This window comes from Pelobates fuscus, chromosome 8 (assembly GCF_036172605.1).
Source record: "Pelobates fuscus isolate aPelFus1 chromosome 8, aPelFus1.pri, whole genome shotgun sequence".
NCBI classification, from domain to species: domain Eukaryota; kingdom Metazoa; phylum Chordata; class Amphibia; order Anura; family Pelobatidae; genus Pelobates; species Pelobates fuscus.
In genome coordinates this window covers 97,212,966-97,233,477 of record NC_086324.1, presented here as the reverse complement: position 1 = coordinate 97,233,477, position 20,512 = coordinate 97,212,966, and the positions used below count along the sequence as shown (strand labels likewise).

At 39.9% G+C, this 20,512-nt stretch overlaps 1 protein-coding gene across 1 annotated transcript; it reads left to right on the top strand.

Annotated features, from left to right (window-relative positions):
- The first annotated feature begins 1,282 nt into the window (after window positions 1–1,282).
- Window positions 1,283–20,301, top strand: NABP1 (nucleic acid binding protein 1). The gene is made up of 6 exons (XM_063428816.1): window positions 1,283–1,767; window positions 2,034–2,172; window positions 9,429–9,500; window positions 16,360–16,450; window positions 17,878–17,914; window positions 19,391–20,301. The coding sequence occupies exons 1-6, from the start codon at window positions 1,644–1,646 to the stop codon at window positions 19,582–19,584; spliced, it is 657 nt and encodes a 218-aa protein (XP_063284886.1). The 5' UTR covers window positions 1,283–1,643; the 3' UTR covers window positions 19,585–20,301.
- Window positions 20,302–20,512: the final 211 nt, after the last annotated feature.

Here is a 20,512-nt window from a genome sequence, read left to right as displayed (position 1 = left end):
ACTACTATTTGTTTACTATATGCCCTGTGGTGACAACATTTTTTGGGGGGTCCATGTTGTTAGCACATTATGTCAAAGGGTTCCACGGGAAAAATTAATTGGGAACTCCTGACATAAACTACAGCCCCTATGCACACACTCACTGCATCCCCTGGCCCACTTATTTGCTGGTATTCTTCTTTTGGAGACAAGTAACAAGCAAACGCAGGGCAAGCATGTCATTAAATGTGTTAGCGCTGCGCAGAGCAAATAAAGGCATTTTTCTCATGTGTTTTTTCCAGCAGGGCTCTGCACATGGGCTGCCCTGCAAGAGCATTGAACAAACATGCTCACTTTGAGGAGGGGGTCGTACTTGTCACTAGGGATGACACAACATCCCCCATCTTTGTCCCCGCCTCGTTCTTACTTGGCCGCTGCGATTACAAAAAGTGCACGGGCCAAATAGTTTTTCCCAGTCCGGCCCTGTTAACAGCTATAAAATACCAGAATCTGTGTTTTAATGTTAAAAGGGATAGCTAACATTGACACTTCAGATATTCACAAGTTCCATTTTCCATGGTTATAAAGGGAAGCCACATAAACATTGTTACAGGTCCTGAAATAGGACTTTTATCTTACCAGAAAAAAATAAAATAAAATGTGGATAGAGCCTCTTTCTTCTGCTGATATTTTGTTTGACAATATGTTGCCCCTTTTTAACACTACTGGTGTCCCCAGGCCTGTCTATAAATCACTGGTGAACAATTTAGCCATTCTGAATTATGGAGAACTGTGAGAGTGCATCATGGGAAACGGAGCTCACATAGGACTGACATTCCATAATTAACCATCAGTAACCTCCTGGTACAACTACAAGACCAAGCCTATGCCCGCACTGTGCTAACCAGACCAGAATACCTCTTACGTGACTAAAGCTCAGGACAAAAGAACAAAAGCCGCACCTCTCCCATATCAGGGAACCAATCAGAGGCCAGGATTTCGGTACACTCGTTGATACAGAACAGGCAGCTTCAACGGACTGTTATATGTTTATTTTCGACGCACCCTAAAATTAATTTTGCGTTACTCACGTCAATTTATACAGTCCTTATAAGAAAATACTCGGGTATTAGTTGTAGGAGCAAACAAAACAAACGAGGCGGAAATCAGCGCACTATCTTAGTGCGTTATTCAAGCTTTTCATGGTGAGGTATCCCCCCCGCAGCAGTTCGCTTAGTGGTACAGACCATTTGCATAAATATTGGTTACGCAGCACATGTTTCAAGACCTTGTGAAAGGAAGAGAGTTAGGACAGACGTTAGGAGATTGTTTAACGCCGACGTACAGTTTAAATGCGGTTATTATTAGTACTTTAAACATAGCAAGCTGTGTGCAGTACAGTAAACATACGGCTATACATCCCCACATTGAAAGACTACTTTTGTCCACACAGCATCATTAAAATATTTTTTTAAAAGCCGGCGTTATTCAGATCCAAGCTAGTGGCAACTTGATGAGCAAACACAATCTGCCGTGTTGGCCTCTGATTCCCAACCGTGGGCTAATCAGTATCTGCGGAAATTGCTAGCCCTTTAAATCACCCCCAAACCTACTTGTCTATCAAATCCTTTGTGTTGAATTTATTACAGAAAGCCGGTCTCTGCATGACTAATGCGCAAGGGTTTTCAATAGTGATCATGAATGGGTTAAACGATTCATTCGTGTCAATTAAAGACATTAAGACCGGGCAGAAAAATTTAAATGTCGTCTTTATTGTCCTGGAGATAGGTAAGTTGACAAACATGATGCCTTTTTTTTTTCCTCTGAGGAATGGGCACTAGGTGGCAACGTGAAGCAATCAGTACACACTGTTTTGTATGGCAGACACATGGGCACTGCTGATCTCTTGCCTTTAAAACCTTGATCTGTTTCCTTTTTGAATCTATTTTTTTTTTATAAAATCCAGGCTGTCAGGTTTCTTTCAATTTGATGTCAACTTGGTTACTAATATTCTATAAAATATATATATATATTTTTTTTTTATTTCTATGCAGGCAGAGTTACAAAAACTAAAGACGGGCATGAAGTGAGGTCGTGCAAGGTTGCAGATAAAACGGGCAGCATCACTGTCTCAGTTTGGGATGAAATTGGAAGCCTTATACAGCCAGGAGACATAATTCGCTTAACAAGAGGGTATGTGGATATTGCTCCTAAAACTAACACACACCGCTGTATTTACATAAGTGTGAATTGAGAAGATTTCAAATAGGTTTAAAGGGACACTATAGACCTGCAAGCCCTACATTGGTGCCTAGTAACACCTCTAGGGGCAGTCAATCAGGGGTGCTTCCTATTCCAGTGAATTGGAAAGTTTACCAGTCCGCTTGGGTTTATTCACTAGACCGTAAATACAAATGTGTATTTCTGACACTAAAGTGTTAATAACACTATTTAGGTCCTTTGCCACTATAGTAGAGCAATCAACATCTCCTCATTGAGATGCTTTGAATCAATGCATCTCTTTGAGATACGTTCAGCATCTCCACATTGTGCAGCACTCACCCAGGAATCACCTCTAGCAGCCGTCTGAGTGACAGTCACTAGAGGTGTTACTAGGCAACAGTGTAAACACTGCCTTCTCTCTGAAAGGGCAGTGTTTACATTAAGATGCCTGCAGGGACATACTATACACACCAGAACAATTACATTAAGCTGTAGTTGTTCTAGTGACTATAGTGTCCCTTTAAACTCCAAAGTGCAGTGGATTGTAAAGAGATTTTGCAAAATCTAGGCAAACCTAGCTGATTTGGAGAAGTCCTCAATCTCTGCTACACTCACAGCTTGGCTATTTTAGTCATAAATAGGGACACTTCAGCTTGCTAAAATGGTTTATTGGTAACACACTTGTCTCCTGGTTTATTTTATAAAAGTGCTGATTTTCATAGAGATTTCTAAACTTTTAGTAACACCTGGCTGTCAAGCAGGTAGCTGGAGAGATTTAAAGGACCACTATAGGCACCAAGACCACTTCAGCTCAATGAAGTGGTCTGGGTGCCAGGTCCATCTAGGGGTAACCCTGCAGCTGAAAACATAGTAGTTTCAGAGAAACCGCTATGTTTACACTAGGGTTTAGCCAGCCTCTAGTGGCTGTCTCATTGACAGCCGCTAGAGGCGCTTCTCATTGTGAAAATCACAATGACAGGACGCTAGACGTCAGCGCTAATGCCAGAAGAGGGAGGAGAGTTCCCCAGCGAAAGGTAAGAATTTAACCCCTTCAGGCCAGCGGAGAGGGGGACCCTGAGGTTCGGGGGGAGGGACCCTAAAGACCCTATAGTGCCAGGAAAATGAGTTTGTTTTCCTGGCATTATAGTGGTCCTTTAAAGGAAAACTGTCACCACTTACCATGCCCTCAACTCCCCCGCAGCATTTTTCTTACAGAGGTGGGTGTTAAACATCTGTAATACCAAGCTCAGGTCTGTTTAGTGAATTAATGCTAGCTGTTGTACTGGCCAACATTTTGAATTCAATTTTAACTCCCTACAGTAGGGGTTCCCAATAAATGATTCCCATGGAACCCTTTGACATAATGTTCTAACAACGTGGAACGCCTAAAATTTTGGGGTGTCGTAGCGCAGATAGTAACCAAATAGTAGTACTTAGAAGCAGGTGTGCTTTTGTGTGCAAAGTTGATGTTTGTATATAATGTTAGTGTTTTGATACAGTGGTGTGTTTGTATGTAATGTTTGCATTTGTGTGCAGGGATGTGCTTGGATGTAGTGTTGGCTTTTAAATGCGGATGTACATTTGTGTGTATTATTTGTGTTTGTATATAAACTTGAATTCAGGGGTGTTTTTGTATGTAATATATGTTTGCAGGGGTGTGTTTGCATGTTGCGTTGATGTTTGATTGCTGGGATGTATGTACATATCCTGCCATGTACATACACACATTCATTCATATATACACAGGCACAAAGATACAGACTTTGACACGTGCACAGATGTGATGTTGGCTGAGCCTGATGGAAGTGAGCTGCTGCATGCTCACTCAAGCCTCTTCTCTGCTATCCATGAAGCTCCCTCTCTGAGCCTCCGTCTCCAGCCGCCTCCTCCCAGCCGGCGGATAATACAAAAGGGCCCCGGTCGTGCTCTTAAAAGGCCGAGGCATCGGACCGGGTCCCTGTTAAGCGATAAAATTGTGGCAGACATTTTGTTTGGCGAAATTACGGTGGAACCTCATTTTTGTTCTCGCAGAACCCCAATTGGGAAACGCTGCCGTACAGTTAGCACTGTAAATTACCCTGTCGGTGTATCTCTGCTAGAAAAAGGTGCAAAAAGTTATCTTGAAGGTAGGATTAACAGAATCATGCATACACATGCACACATGTATTTTTCTGAACACAGACCATTATTGTTGACAGGCAACATGTGAAAAGTGTGTAAAATTTGTGTGCTGCAACATTCCTCTGATACATAACTTGATTATACATACGTCAGGAGAAGTACTTTTCATGGGCTGTCCATCAGTATGTATATGGTGTGCCCATGAAAACATGGTGGATCTTACCAACCTTACTTGTAAGGGTAGATTTAGCATGGATGGTGTGTATATATAGCTGAATTTTGTATGTAGTTTTCCTTGGGGAGTAATTCCCATTTAAGTTAACTGATCTGTTCACTAAATACACAATTTGTCATAATTTAGAAATACATAGGCAATGTTAAAGCAGCATTTATCATCCGTTTATTGCGGCATATAGAAATGTAAGGGGTTTCAGCCTTTCTCTGTTGTAGTATGCTCCTTATCTTCTGCTAACCACTTTCAGGGATGATGGGAATTTCAGTTTCAAATCTGATGCACTTATCACTAATTCTATGGGAAGTATTCATAAGCAGCAGTTGTGGGTCAAAGTTTAAAGAGTGGAACATTCCAGTGTTTGCTTATGTTTTTTTTCACCTTCAAAACTTAAACCCATACTTATTCCAGGGAACAATGTTTTGTGAGAAGTCATTGAATTTAGTTTGACATAGTTTTGGCTGATGTAGTGTTTGCAGCAAAAACACAGCACTTATTTATGCATGTAAATATTTTTTGTACACTACCCCCCCCCCCCCATTTTAACCCTCTAAAGCAGGCTTCCCCAAACTCCGGCCCTCCAGATGTTGCTGAACTACAACTCCCATGATTCTATGAATGAAATAGATAGGCTGAGAATCATGGGAGTTGTAGTTCAGCAACATCTGGAGGGCCGGAGTTTGGGGAAGCCTGCTTTAAAGGGTTACTAAAACACTTCATTGGATTCACTTAAACAGGGTGAAACTGGGGTAGAATAAATGCGTGGCAAAAGTGCCAATAATGCCATGGTCACACAATCTCAAAAGAGCCTTGGTCCTTACAGAGTTAAATATCAGTAGTGTGTACACTGTTTGTGATTTGTAGACATAACTTTTATCAGGGCTATATTGCAGCTAAGTTTATGTGGGGAAGTAACCCTGAATTATGTCTGTGAAAGCAGACCTCACTTCCTGAAATGTTCCCGTAATACAATTTAATATTAAAAGGAAGTCTATTGCACAATTAAAGGGTCACCTCTACACCTTACAAATTTCCATAATTGCACCTTTGCAGTGGCTTAGAACTGCAGAGTTTTATAAAAATTTCTGCAGCTCTAAGACAGCCCTTCAATGTCACAGGCAAACCCGGAATGCTCTATTTTGGTTATGCGTGTGTACAAATCGGATACGCTCTCTACTCTGCCAATCAATGCACAAAGCCAGTTCACTAAATGATGAATTGCACTGTGTATTTTACCTGCTATCTTGTGGCTGCCATCAGTTTAGTTCTACTCATCCTAGGTAAGAGTGGAACTGTTCTTTGAGGTAATCCCCCTCTGGACAGGGATTTGTGAAATAAATAAATACCTAGACTTGAATGAAATGCCACTGTGTAAAGCATGTCTTTTTGATGAGGGCAAGGGCCTTTCTGTAGCCTGCAAGCAGACTGACTAAACAGTGTGTTTAGAGGGTTAATCCAACCAAAATCAGTGTTTAACCAGTGTTAAGAAAATATATATTTTTTTAACTAACCCTTTCTAGCCTGGTCTGCTGTTTCCCCGTCTGTAAAGAGATGGCGCTAAAATTCCCCTGGAGCGATCACTTCCGGGTTGCCCCACGTGGCGCCTGGCAGTGAGGCAGAGCATTGGAAGCTATAAGGCTTCCTATGCTCTGCCTGTGCTGAGTGCCTCGAGGGGTCGAGGCACTCAATGAAGGATAAAATAAATAAATTAACCCATTCCCTCCCTCTCCCTCCCACAATTCCCATGTACTTACCCGATCGCCGCCGTTCCCCTACCGGCAATAAGTGTTTTGATCCACTGGGGGTACTGTCTGACAGCCCAGACAGTCCCCTCCTCTGCAAAAAAGGACCGCAATAGGTGTCCATTGGTCCCCCTGCTGGTGAAAAAAAGTAAAAAAAAAAAGTTTTTAAATAAAAATATTAATGTTAATAATTTTTTTTTAATAAATATATATGTATATATGTATCTTGTATATAATGTCATATGAAGTGTATTTTTTTATTAATATATACATATATTTATGTAATAATACACTTAGAGTAAATTGATTATTATTTATTTGTATAATATATACTATATTATAAAAATAAATAATAATCAATTTAAAAAAAATGAAATTTAAAAATAATAAAAAAAAATTATATATACTGTATGTAATTTTATTATAACTGTATGGGGGTCGTCCTTATGGGGGTTAAAGAGACAATCGCAGCACTAAAACAATTTTCACCTTAATGAAGTGTTGATGTATATATTTTGCCCTACAGTTTCGCTGCCTTAATTGCCTGCCATTTAGGAGTTAAATCACTTTTTTTTATATAGGCCTATCCACACCTCCCTAAATACTTCCTAAAAAAAAAAGTATAATTTTTATTTATGGTATTCACCTAATTTTGCAGTTTCTACTGTAAATTATACCATTATTGTCAGGGTTATTCACTAAAATGAGAACTCCTGAAATGGAAAATGAGTTTCAAATTTAAGGACAACATAGCCAAAGTGATTATATTATTTGAATATGATGGTGTACATTACTATTAAAGTGTCTGTTACCCAAGAATATTTTTGAACATTTCATTAAGATAAAGATTTTTGGAGTTTTTATTAAAATTTCAATGCAGTCAAAAGATATCAGGATTAAGTAGGGACTACTTTGTTTTATAGCTAATCCCCAACTTGATACGACTAAACTACCACTGTCAAGTTTTGACACTTTATTGTCTTAATTTTTGCTAAACAATATCTATGGAGACTCCCGCAAGATCCTTATAGACATCTGTTATGTACTCTTGCACATGTACGAGAGTACAGCTCTAACTTGGGCTCATGGAGGGTGAAGCACTAGGACAGGGGTAGGCAACCTACGGCACTAGTGCCATGCACGGCACTCGAGGTGTCTTTGCACGGCACTCAAGGCTGCTAGAGTCAAACAGGCTCTGGCCTATCAGGAGTCCCAGTAAAACTTCAGATATCTGCTAATTCGAAAAGGTGGTGAAGGATAATCCTCAATTTATGCATTGCAACACGTAGAGGTAGTGATCTCAGATCACTTCATCCCAGCACTTGTGAATAGGAAGCCACTCTGTAGTAGAGCAGCTCTCAGTTGCTGTTGCAGCTCCTGTCCTTGACATGTACCTGGCCGGACTAGTCCCCACTGGAACCCAGGGAAGCCATCCACACTGCTAGATATACACAGAAATGCAGAATAACCCTCCCCTCATACAAATAATATGGACAGCCCACACACAAACATACACACAATCTGCACGAAACACCACTAACAATCCACATACATGCACACAACCCCACATGCAATACCCCAAACAGCCCCCACACACTACCAAACACACACTTTGACATATCCATACACACAATTCCACAAGCAGCACCCATACACAGCTTACATTCATATGTATCATACACAATACTATAAACTACTCATGAACATAATCAATATAATGGCTCATATACGCAGGGCCTTCTTTAACGCGGGGCAAACTGGGCAGCTGCACCGTGAGCCCTGCTGGCCTCAACTATTTCTAACCCTCTGGCTGGTAATCTGCACATTAAGGAGGCCCACCGGGTGGCCCATGCACAAAGGACCACCTGCTGGGCTTCTGTCAGCAGGGACCCGGTCACACGCTGAGGTGCTTTAACAGCGCGAGCGGGCCCCTTGCTTTTCGGCAGCAGGCTGGGAGGAAGTGACGGCCACGTATCACTTCCTCCCACAAAGAGAGGAGCGCGCAGGAAAGAAGAGAAGAGTAGGCAGATTGGAGGGGGCTGGCCAAGAGCTCTAGACCCCAACTCCCAACGCCTTCAGCCACCAGCAGGAAAGGTAGGAAACTGGAGGGTGAGTTTTAAAGTGTATGTCTATGTCAGTGTGTGTGTCAGTATGTTTGTGTGTGTGTGTCATATCTGTGTGTGTCATATCTGTGTGTGTCAGTATGTCTTTGTGTGTGTCAGTATGTCTGTGTGTGTGTCAGTATGTTTGTATGTCAGCATGTCTATGTGTGTGTCAGTATATCTCTGTGTGTGTGTGTGTCAGTATGTTTGTATGACAGCATGTCTGTGTGTATGTCTCTGTGTGTGTGTGTGTGTGTGTGTGTGCGCTTGCAATCACGCCAACACCACATACAAACATATTCCACAAAAACTGCTTAGTGCTAAATACAGACCTGCAAACATGAGTAAATGGTAGAGCCCCAGCTGTCAATGCATTTCTGGAGTTGCACGACAGATGGGGATCTACCTTTTTAATCACCCGTGCAACAGGGAGACCGCCAAAAATTCTTGCACCTCTCTACTTTAGGTCCGCCACTGTGTTGAGGTGGAGGACGTGATTGCATGCCTGGGAAGGGAGGACAGGGTCCAGGGGGCCCTAAGCAAATGCTTTGCCCAGGGTCCAGTCATTATTAAAGACAGCCCTGCATATATATGCACAAATACAACGATACAAAGCAATTACAGTAAAAATAACACAAGCAGAATACGGCAGCATACACACCTCGATTTATAAAAAAAAATAGGACCGGCACGCTACGGGACATCACAATCCTATATCGGCACAGTGCTGCTAAAAGGTTGCCTACCCCTGCACTAGGAGATCAAGATTGAAGATGGGATGGGCCTGCGATAGACAGTACCAGATAAGCATAATTCATCTCTACTGAACCTTAGGGCCACCACAGCCCAGGAGGCGATGTCACCATTGGGATTTTGCAAAAAATACAAAGACTCCTAAATATGACACAGCCACTTTATTTATTTTTTTCTCCAAATCTATTTGTTTTTAATCTTCCCAACTCTATCTGAAAAGGTGTAATGTTTGGATACATAAAATTATATTTCCTAAAAACCTGTATTGTTTTGTAGGTATGCATCCATGTGGAAAGGATCCCTGACGTTATACAGTGGAAGAGGAGGTGAACTTCATAAAATAGGAGAGTAAGTATCTATCTCAAGACTATACCTGATGAACTTTTGTCTTTTTTTTTTTCCAACTTAGACTACTATGTAACCAAAGGCGAAACAATGTGTTTATGGTGTTTTTATAGGAACTCATATTGCTTTTATTTTGTCATTCTAATAAACCTGGCAACTATTTGGAAAACTGATATTGTATTTTATTTTCTTTATTTTTTATTCTTGCTTTCAGCCATAAAGTCTCTGCAAATACTGCTTTTTTTATTGACTCCTGTCTTTGATACTTGCATGAGGATATCTAGTGTGTGGTTTTTTTTTTTTTTTTTTTTGGGGTGCACGTCTATTTTAAAGGAAAAAAAATCTTCAATTACCTTTTTTCCTTCAAGGAAGTTTATCATCCCTATTATTTTGTTGGAATACCATCTTTCCCTAGCCTATGCTTCCATTGTGAGTGATCTTTGGTTGGAATCAGCTGTTGCCACTGGGAAGCTTTTACATCAAACTTCATCTCTCTGAGCACTCTGGTACTCAGGGTGTCTCAACTTTACTGACAAGAAAGAACGCTGTGAAAGCTGCCTGGCTGTGACCAGCCCTGTAGATGTGCAAGTTAGTATGATAACAGCTGATTCTGACCTAAGATCACTCAAAAGGACAGTGCAGATAGATGTATCGGTAATAAAACCTACACAAAATTTTATAAATTGGAATTGCACCAAACTTTAAATGCAAACTTTACATGACAACAGTTCATTAGAATATGTTGCTTTATATATATGTTGTATTCTTTATACTCAAATGGGTAGAACAAATCCCAGAGAACCTTGATATGCCTCCACTTTCCTGACCCACCAAAAGATATCCCCCTCTCTTAGAGATGGCTGAGCATCATGTAGCTCTGCAGGTTTTATTATTTTGTACTGTCATCAAAGTATTCTTGCAAGAGATCTCATAACATGTTAGTAGCTTTTTAAAGGAAGTACAGGAAGAATAGAGACCTAGGCTAAATTCATGTGCCAGTACCTTAGATCTCCTGTCTTCGTCTGCAATGTCTATGTTCTATTTTTCACTAAGATTTACTTACCTGATTTTGTCGCTGGCTGCTTCCACAGGGTCATCTTCAGCTCTTGGCGCTTCATCTGCCAGGAGCTGATGTCAGTGCTCATAGGCAAGAGTACAACACTGTCCATGGAAGATCCCACCGGGCCTTGGGATCCTCCATAGACAGATCCTGTTTCCCTTCAGCCTTACCTAGTGACGTCTGAGGGTTTGACTTCAGGTTGTTTTTTTTGTTTTTTTTTGACAAACATAGGAAATATACTACTTTGCCTTTATATCTTTTGACTGGATGGAATTTCAATGAAATTCCACGGTCTTTATAAGTATTACATAGTGAGTCATAGTGATGATCTTTATGAAATTGTGTGGGATGGACAGAACCACTTTAAGCAACACCTTTGGGGAGTAATCATAGGATTATGTCTTTTGCTGTGTTTGGCCCTTCACCTGCTCCTGTGTCCACACTGTGTGCTTCTCCAAGGAGCCCTGAAGTGGTGAGTTACTCTCTCTGTATCTGTTATCCTCGTCCCCAGGTGTCCCTAATTTTTGGAGGTTTTAATTGTATCTAGCTTCACTAATGTGAATGCACAGTTCCGTTGCAGCTGCCTATTTTAGCCATTACTTGCCTGCTGCTGGCCCTGTATAGTGCATGATACTTTTGTGGGACTTCCCTATGCTTTATTACAGCTGGGGTCCACAGTGTGGCATTAAGACAATTACCACTATATAGTTCACTTCTAGTTGCCAGCTGTGCCTTCCTATTCTGCTCTCCTTGCATTGCCTAGTTTCCTGTACTTCTAACTAGGGATAGCCAGATTATCTGTTCTGCCGATTTTTAGAGACAATATTCATAATTTTTCCTGATACTTGGGATTGGACTTGTAATTGACTGATATTACCTATCACTTACTGACCTCTCCCAGTCACCACACGCTGTCTTCTGCTCCTGTTGTGACATCACTTTGTCCATTTCTGTGGGTACCTGCACGTGGAGCTCAGCTGAAGGCAGGGGGTACTGTAATGTACTAGGCTGGCTAAAAATAATAGTGTAATTGCTATCAACAATCACACTCCTATTTGTAACAAGAATATACGTGCTGGGATCTCCGTGGTCCCAGCATGTGCGGTCTGTCTGTGAGTGAAAAGAGTATGCTGCCATCATGTTCAATTAATGCCAGATTTGTGTAGAAATTGCTACTTTTTCAAAACTTTAAATGTACAGAATATTGGCACCAGTAATTGTCCTGAAAGGCAACTGATAATCGGTATTGACTCTGGAAAGATTCAGTCAATCTTTACTCCTTAAATGTGCTTCTAACAAACACTTCTTTTTCTGCCTCTCTTCCTGCCTTTGGGATCCTCCAGTTTCTTGCATTTCTGACTACTTCTGTGGGTAAAGTACCAAACCCACTTACACCACTGGAAGGGGGACAGCATTGCCATAAGAAAAACCCTCCTTTAAGAAAACCCATGTCCCTATGCGTGTTTACTGTTCTGGACTTCTGTGCTCAGTCTGTATGCATAAATTGCCTGTTCTGCCGTAATTTGTAACTGTTAGTATGTCTTACTCCTCGGAGGTTGTTGCCTATTTTGCTGGGTCCTCCGCAGATGCCCCTGTTGCAGCTGCTTTTGCCCCCCATGCTTTTCTAGACCATTTCTTTCTATCTGTGTGGATATTGTGGATGCAAGTTGTCAACTCTTGTAGTACAGTGTAAGCGACCTGGCCCTGTTCCAGTATAGGAGAACCATCCTGGTCCATCTTTGATGCTGAATTAACCCCTTTGTTGGTATATTATGTGAGAATCCCCATGGTGTCCACATTTGCAAATGCTATGCATTTATTGACCAATTTTGCTCTCTCCTGAAGAGCTACACTCCTTTGTCACTTTAGTTTCTTCTACTTTTCCACCTTGTTTGCTGTCCCCCTTGCTGCCATTCCTATTGTGTCTTTATACTCCACTCCTCTAGACTGTAAGCTCATTTGAGCAGGGTCCTCATCTATTGTATTGATTATTTTGTAATTGTCTCATTTATTGTTAAATGTCCCCCTTTCATAATATATATAGCACCAACTTATAATAAATAACTTGGTAATAATTTAAATCTGTGACCTACTAAAATGTCTCAAAAGGCATCATATACTCCTCTTTAATTCGTTCAGAGTTGGAAAAACTGAACTGGGCAGATTATTATTCAACCCTGTAATTTCACAAAAACAATGTGTGACTGGGTAATTTTGTAAACAATTTATTTTATATATCTTTTTGCTTTCTCTACAGTAGTGCACAGTATTAAACTGCTAAATTGCAATGTGCATGTAAAAAAGGGAAAATAATACCAAAAACATTGGTGCAAAAATGACTGTACAATAAAGCTCCAAATGTACCATGACACACCCTGTGGTGTCTACTTTTGCAGATAGGATGCATGGGATAATTTAGACTGTAAAACTGCAACAATATCCCCAAAAAATGCAAAAGCAAAAATGCAAAGTATAACTAGTAAAAAAAATGACCATAAACGTTGCCATTAACCGCTAGCAAATTGGCAGCTTATTAAGGCACATTATGAGATAACTTGGAGTGGTACTTTCACAAATGGCCTTTGTGAAGTAATCTGAACAGACACACTGCTATAACGCCCAAAAATGAGGCATAGGCGCATCAAATGTATCAATCAAAATTCTCATCTATTTGAACAGAATTTGGGGTTTTGTACAAGAATGACAACATCTAGTTTGGGAAATACATTTTAAAGAAAACCTATGTGTGTAGTTAAAATCACACATAAAAAATACTTAATGTATCAAAATACATTTAGGTAAATAGCCTGTGGTGTCTGTTTTATATAAATATATACTTTTGCGTGACAGTTTTGTTTTCTGTGATCCCTATTAAATATATAAGACAAACATACCAGATGCTAAAATCTTTCCTTGATGAAACTGTAAAATATTAGACATATGCATTCTGTAAATCAGGACAAACAAATTCATTTTGACTTGCTTTTCTTAAGCTGCACTAATTATGCAAACATTGTCAGATTTCTTTTTTTTTTGTAAATGACAATTTATATACGTATGTACATGTCACATCGAATTAAAGTTCTTTTTGTCCTTTAAAGAAAAAAAATGGTATGTAATATATGTTGGTGCAATAAATGAGAACGATGGGAATTGTGGTTGAGAACACACACACAGCAAAAAAAAAAAAACTGCTTGTGTCCTTGAAGGAACACTATTGGGTCAGAAACACAAACATGTATTCCTGACCCTATGGTGTTAAAACCACCATCAGCCCCCCGGCCCCAATAAATATAGCACAAATCTTACCTTTATTCCAGTCTTCTGCTGATGGCTGTGCCCGTGATCTGGCTGCTTGGCTGACATCATCATAAGTTGTGTTCTGAGCAAATCACAATGTTTTTACATAGGAAAGCATTGGACTGACTCAGCTTGTCAAGGAGACCGATCAGGAGCAGAGCCAGCACAAGCCACACAAAGCCCTGGCCAATCAGCATCTCCTCATAGAAATGCATTTACTCTGAGGAAAGTTCAGTGTCTCCATGCAGAGGGTGGAGACACTGAATGTCAGCGCTAGCACCTCGAGTGGCCAGGTATCTCTAGGCTGTGATGTAAACACTGCATTTTCTCTGAAAATAGTGTTTACTGCAAGCGTGAAGGGAGTGATTATACTCACCAGAACAAATATAATAAGCTATAGTTGTTCTGGTGACTATAGTGTCACTTTAACCCCTTAAGGACACATGACATGTGTGACATATCATGATTCCCTTTTATTCCAGAAGTTTAGTCCTTAAGGGGTTAAAGGAACTCTATAGTCACCAGAACAACCACAGCTTAATGTAGTTGTTCTGGTGAGTATAATAGCTCCCTTCAAGCATTTTAATGTAAACACTGCCTTTTTCAGAGAAAAGGCAATGTTTAAATTGCCCTTAGGAACATCTCCAAGTGGCCACTCATTAGATGGCCATTGGAGGGACTTCCTGGCTCAGGACTGCACAGTAAGCAGCCCTGCTGTTCAGCGTCCCCATGCTCTGCATGGAGATGCTGAATTGTCCTCATAGAGATGCATTGATTCAATGCATCTATATGAAAAGGTGCTGATTGGCCAAAACAACATTCGGCACCGCCCCGTGCCGATTTTAGCCAATCCAATGCATTTGCTAGAAATTGGCTGTTATGTCACAAAGGGGGCGGAGCCAGCGTCGGCACACCCTCGGGGTGCTGGAAATAAGTAGAGTTTTAAACTTTTATTGGTGGGCTAAGCGGGCGCAAGCCACCTATATGGTGGGTTAAACACTATAGGGTCAGGAATACATGTTTGTATTCCTGACCCTTTAGTGATCCTTTAAGTACAAAGCAAGCAAAATGAAGCTGTGTCCTTAATCGGTAAACAGGCTGAAATTTCTAATGACTTTTTATTTAATTATAGATGCATAGATCTTAGAACAAAAGAAAAATACTTGAGTGTATCATTTTATATTTGGCCATATATAACTAGTTTTGAACAGACCTAAAAATGCAAGAGAACACCCCCGTTTCTTGATAAATGTATCTGTTCAGTTTGTTCACTGTAATGTTAAACCTAACCATTTAAAAGTAACCTTTGAATGTCTTTCTTTAAAATGGATGTGGATTTAAAGAAACTGCACAGCTAACCTCTTTGAGTTTAAGATTGCTCGGATACAGAAACATTTGCACAATATTTTTTGTGTGATACCTTTAGAGTGAAAATACTTTTCTTGTTTATTTTTTTAATTCTTTTTACTTAATGTTGAAGGACTGACAGCATGGGAAACTGAAGTCCTCTATTTATTCACAGGCCAGGTACGGTGCAGGCAGCCGCAATGCGAGCTTCCACACACTACCCTGACTGGAGGGACCACCCTCTCTAGGGCTGTGAAAAAGGTAATTTAACCTCTGTGCTAGTTTAGTCCTATATTTGCGGTTTCTGATTTGATGTACCGTCTGCTTAGTATACACTAATTTACAGTTGTATTTCTTTTGGTCATGGTGTTCTCAGATACTGAAATAATTGGAATAAAATGCTAGGGTTATCAGTGCAGCATGACTGTTATTAGATCAGAACAGATATGTTCTCAAATCTGTAAATCTAATTAATTGATTTCATATGTTTGTATTTGTGTAACATTTTCAGCCCAAAGAAAGAATCCCAAGATGTAGGCATTAGTCTAAGCACTGTATCTGATCCACAACATCTCTGCTTTGTTGCATAGTCTTTGGGTGCTGTATTGTCCCAGTTAATGCAAGACTAGCTCTCCTTAGTGGTTAAAGCACAGCCCGTTAATTGTGTCTCTGCGAATTCAGAAGTACAATTCTGGAGTAGCCTTTCTGTTTAGGGTTTGGGCAGCAATAATACGCTGGGTTCTAGGAAACTTACTAGCACCCAGTCTATCATTGCCATTTTAATTATTTTGCTAAATTAATTACCGGTATACAATATTTTTTTAAAATTGTTTATATAAAAACAAGTCACTTGTAAATGTCTTTCAACTTTTCCCCAGGCTTTGATCGACCTTTATTAAAGCCGACTATAATTAGGGAGAGTCTAAAAGCTCTTAGCCATTTCTTTACTCTTTATTGATGTCCGAGAGGGAGCACTGTGTATGCAGTGCTACCTCAACAATTTTCAGTGGCGGATGCTTGTGTGCTTATCGGGTATTTTTAGGTTCTTTAATGAGTCAGGCTATTAAATAGCTTGTCCTTGGCTTGTCTAGTTTAATCTAACATTATAGCATGCTAAACATTGCAGTCTTTTAATAATCTCTCTGTTGCCTTCAGGTTTTGCATGGTGTATTCAGAATTGCCAAATTTTAGTGAACCAAATCAAGAATTTTGTGGTCCGCCTTCAAAACAGAACCAAACCAAAAGTGTAAGTTTTATGGCTGTGCTTTGTAATACCCAAAGGCCAAGCTGTTAAGGTGTGTTTTAGCTTATGCCAGTTTTCTGAATTCTCATATTCTGTTACTGTGCTCTGTAATTCCTAAATTCTGAAAACCTTCTAGAGTATTTTTTACATTTTTAAAGGGCTTGCCTTAAAGGAGCACTATAGGGTCAGGAACACAAACATGTATTCCTGACCCTATAGTGCTAAACCCACCATTTAGGTGGCTTTCCCCCCTCCCCCCCTTTGTCCCCCTATAAAATGTTAAAACTCTCCTTATTTCCAGCGCCGTGCAGGTGCGCGGGCTGGGAGGAAGTGCACTGAAGGAGAGGAGACCTCCCTTGCAGATGTGCTTCCAGAGCTTCCTGCAAGGGCAGAAGTGGACATCTGTCTCCAGCTTGCAGTGAAAACTGACAATATATGTAATTTTTCTCAGAATTGACATTAGGCTGCCTAAGTCATGCATGGGGTGTAACTAGCCCTCAGCACAAAAGGACTAATAACTCTGTATGTACGTTTCAAGCAGAGTTTCAAGCTGAAACACTGAAAATACAGACTCCTACTACGATGGCCACTTCTAAAAGCAGAAGTAGCCATGGTGTTTGGAGTAACCCTTAAATGTTAGAGAGGAAAAAACAAGTCACAAGAGAGTGCTGAGAACGGGCAACAGCTCAATTAGCCTGCCCTTCGGTGGCCTCCCGCTCAGTTCTCAAGCTTGTTTTAGCTCATCTTGTGCCATTACAGGGATAACCAGGCCATACATCTCACACTGATAACACCCAAAAAACCCAGAACAGATCCAAAATGCAGGCAACCCCAGACTCGTTTCAACCTTGTTAGGCATCATCAGTGATCTTGTGTTTTGCAACCCTTAAATTTTGGATTGATCTATTTTATTTTTAACATGGTGCCTTACATGTATTTGGGTGTTTCCTCTCTTTTTGCTCATCCAAAATATAATGCTGATCTGGGTCTTGTTTTAAAAGTAGCATAGAACATTTTTCTTTTTCTTTTTAACATTGAAGTAAGGGGTATTAGTATAATGGTGATCATATACATCTCTTAATGATATGGACCCTGGACAATTGTTTTTTGAGGCCATGCAGTCTGTGTGCCTTCACTCTCTCAGAGCAAACCAACACTATAAAATCACCATTTTATATTTTACGCTCACATTTTTTTACACAAAAAAAATACAGGAAATAAATTAGCTGTGTATCAATCTTTCCAGAAATAGAAAAAAATATGCTATATGATAGTGGTTTCTGTACTGTCATCGGTATGGGAATACTGCCTTGGAATATTTATTTTGAATGCTAGTGTCCTGAAAGTGAAAATGTTTATAATTAAAATTATAATTGTGTTTTCATAGAATTTGAAAATGTATTTACATAATGCAACTCTTTCCAATATAGAATGATCTAGTCAATAACTCTCCTGCCAACAACATAGGTAAGATGACATTTCATTTACTATTTAACTGACCCCTCCCCCCCCATACCTTTTGTTTTTTGTGATCAATATCTTCCTTAACAAATGCATGGCACCATCATTATTATAATGAATTTACTTCATAGTTTGTATACATACTTTTCAATGTGTGTCATTTATTTTCTTAGTCTGCCCTACATGTGCAAATCTGTTTGTGTACTATAGCTATAGAAAGCTGAAATGGAAACAGCAGGTACATTTAAAGTAGTATTTGACTTCTGTATCATTTTAAGTCCTTCCTGTTCCTTGCCCCAAAGTCATTAGAATGTGTGAAGTATACTTTAAAAAACTCACCAGTGACGGAATTGCCATTGAATATCCTTTTTTGCATATATTCAGTAAATGTATAAAAGCAGCTAGGTATATGTTTGCTTAGTGTGTCACAAGTGTGTAAGAGTATAAGTTACATGGTTACTACAAGCATTATAACCACTACAACCTATTGTAGCAGTTAAGATGCCAGAAGTACCCTGGCCCGATTTCTTGGTAATGCCTAAAACCGTTGGCACAGCTGGAGTAACCGGGAGGCATATATTGGCTTACAGTGTTGACCTGTCAGAATTTATATTAGCCAGCCGACCTGATTACCCCCTAATGAATCAACAGGTGGTGGTCACACTCTGTGCAGAGTTTCATAGCCAAACGCTGCACATAGACTTCAGTCACCATGACCACTTCATATCATTCCCCACGTACATCAATGACCTTGATGCTGGTTCACTGGTTGTTCTTCTTTGCACCACTTTTAGTAGGTACTAACCACTGAATACTGAGAGCACCCCACAAGACTTGCCGTTTTGGAGATACTCTAATCCAGTTGTCTTGACATCACTATTTGGCCTTTGTCAGTCACTCACATATTTTTGCGTGTCCATTCTTCCTGCTTCCAACACATGGAATTCAAGAACTGACTGTGCACTTACTGCTTAATATAGCCAACCTCTTTACAGGTGCCATTTTAACTATACAATTAATGTTATTCTGTTCGCCTGTCAGTAGTTTTAATGTTGTGGCTCTTTACTTTCTGTGGCTCTCCAATCTGGCAATCCAACACAGCTCAATGAGAAGTCTCTGCAAGGCAGGTTCTCAGAGCATTTGCCAGCCGCTTGATTTTTAGCGCCACTGAGCTAACCAAACCAGCGAGTAACAGGACTGGTTGCCTGATTGAAATCCAGGGGGGGTGTAACCAGGTTAATTTCTAAAGGAGCCCATTTCTATTGTAATCTGTACTTTTTTAAAAATGAAAAAAAAAGAATAGTCTTCACACAGTCCTCTAAGGGTCTGGAGTGTCAATTTAAATAGCAAGGCCAAAATGATAAATTAACTCGGATTCATGTGTTTTCAATCACTATAAATGCATAGATGGAGTTTGAGATCAAACTTCTGCTTTTGTTTATTTTATGAACAAACCTGATAATCTATTTTTTCCTAATACAGGTAATGGTTCACAAACAGGTCCTTCACCGGTAGGGTCATCATACTCCACTCATACAGCCCCTTATAATGGCAATGGACGAACCAATGGTAGATTACCAGGAACTGCACTGACCAGTGTATCAACTGCTGCTGTTCCTCAACAAATTGTGTCGACTATTGGCAATGGAAGAGACCCAAGGAGAGCAAAGAGATGATTTGCCTCGACTCCTGTATAATATCACCTCCTGCTGTACTTGAACACTTGGTGCACTTTTATTTATGGTTAAATGTGAAAAGTTTATACTCCCTGATGTCTTAACCTCACTCATCACCTCTTTTCTGCCATGGATTTCCCACTCCCGCCCCTCCCCCCATCCGCCTGCTACACAAACAAAACTGAAGTCAAAGTAGTCTTTGGATCTTTGATCTACTGGAGCAAAAAAGCCAGTGTATTTACAATAATTAAAGACCACAACAAGCAGGGAAACTTATCTCTATACCACTGGTAGCAAGAGGTAATATTCCACCTATAACTCCTATATTTTCAGCCATAATTTATCTGGGTACTGCCTCTCTAATAACGGTCAGTTCTGCAAAATAGGAGTTAAACCTGTTGTCTATCGGTGTATCATGCTGTGGTTATCCCTGTGTATACCTTTTGTAAAGGACAGAGAGCAATGTGCCAATTGACAGTAGCTTCCACATGCTACATTTTAACGCCTTTATGTTAATTATTAGGCCAACAACAGTTCTAAAGTCAATGGTCTGCAATGGGTTAAGAGTATTACTGAACTATTAGTCTGTCATTCTGCATATCGATGATATATTGTGCATTAGTACCTACCATCCATATACTCTAGCCTTTACTTATTAAGCTGAAAGGTCATCATTTAATCAAAAGAAATAAAACATCGGTTTAATTCTATTTTAAATTGTGGTTTACATTGTGAATTTTCACCTAATGCTGAACAGGTAGATACACACCTAGGGTAATGCATTTTGTGCAAAGCAAAATTGATTTAAATAATAAATTAAAAAAATAGTAGATGACATCGGTTTGTTTTCAAATTTTGGATATTCAAAACTTTGGAAGACCAGTTATGGCAAGTATGTTTGCAAAGCCACCTTACAATTGTCTATACA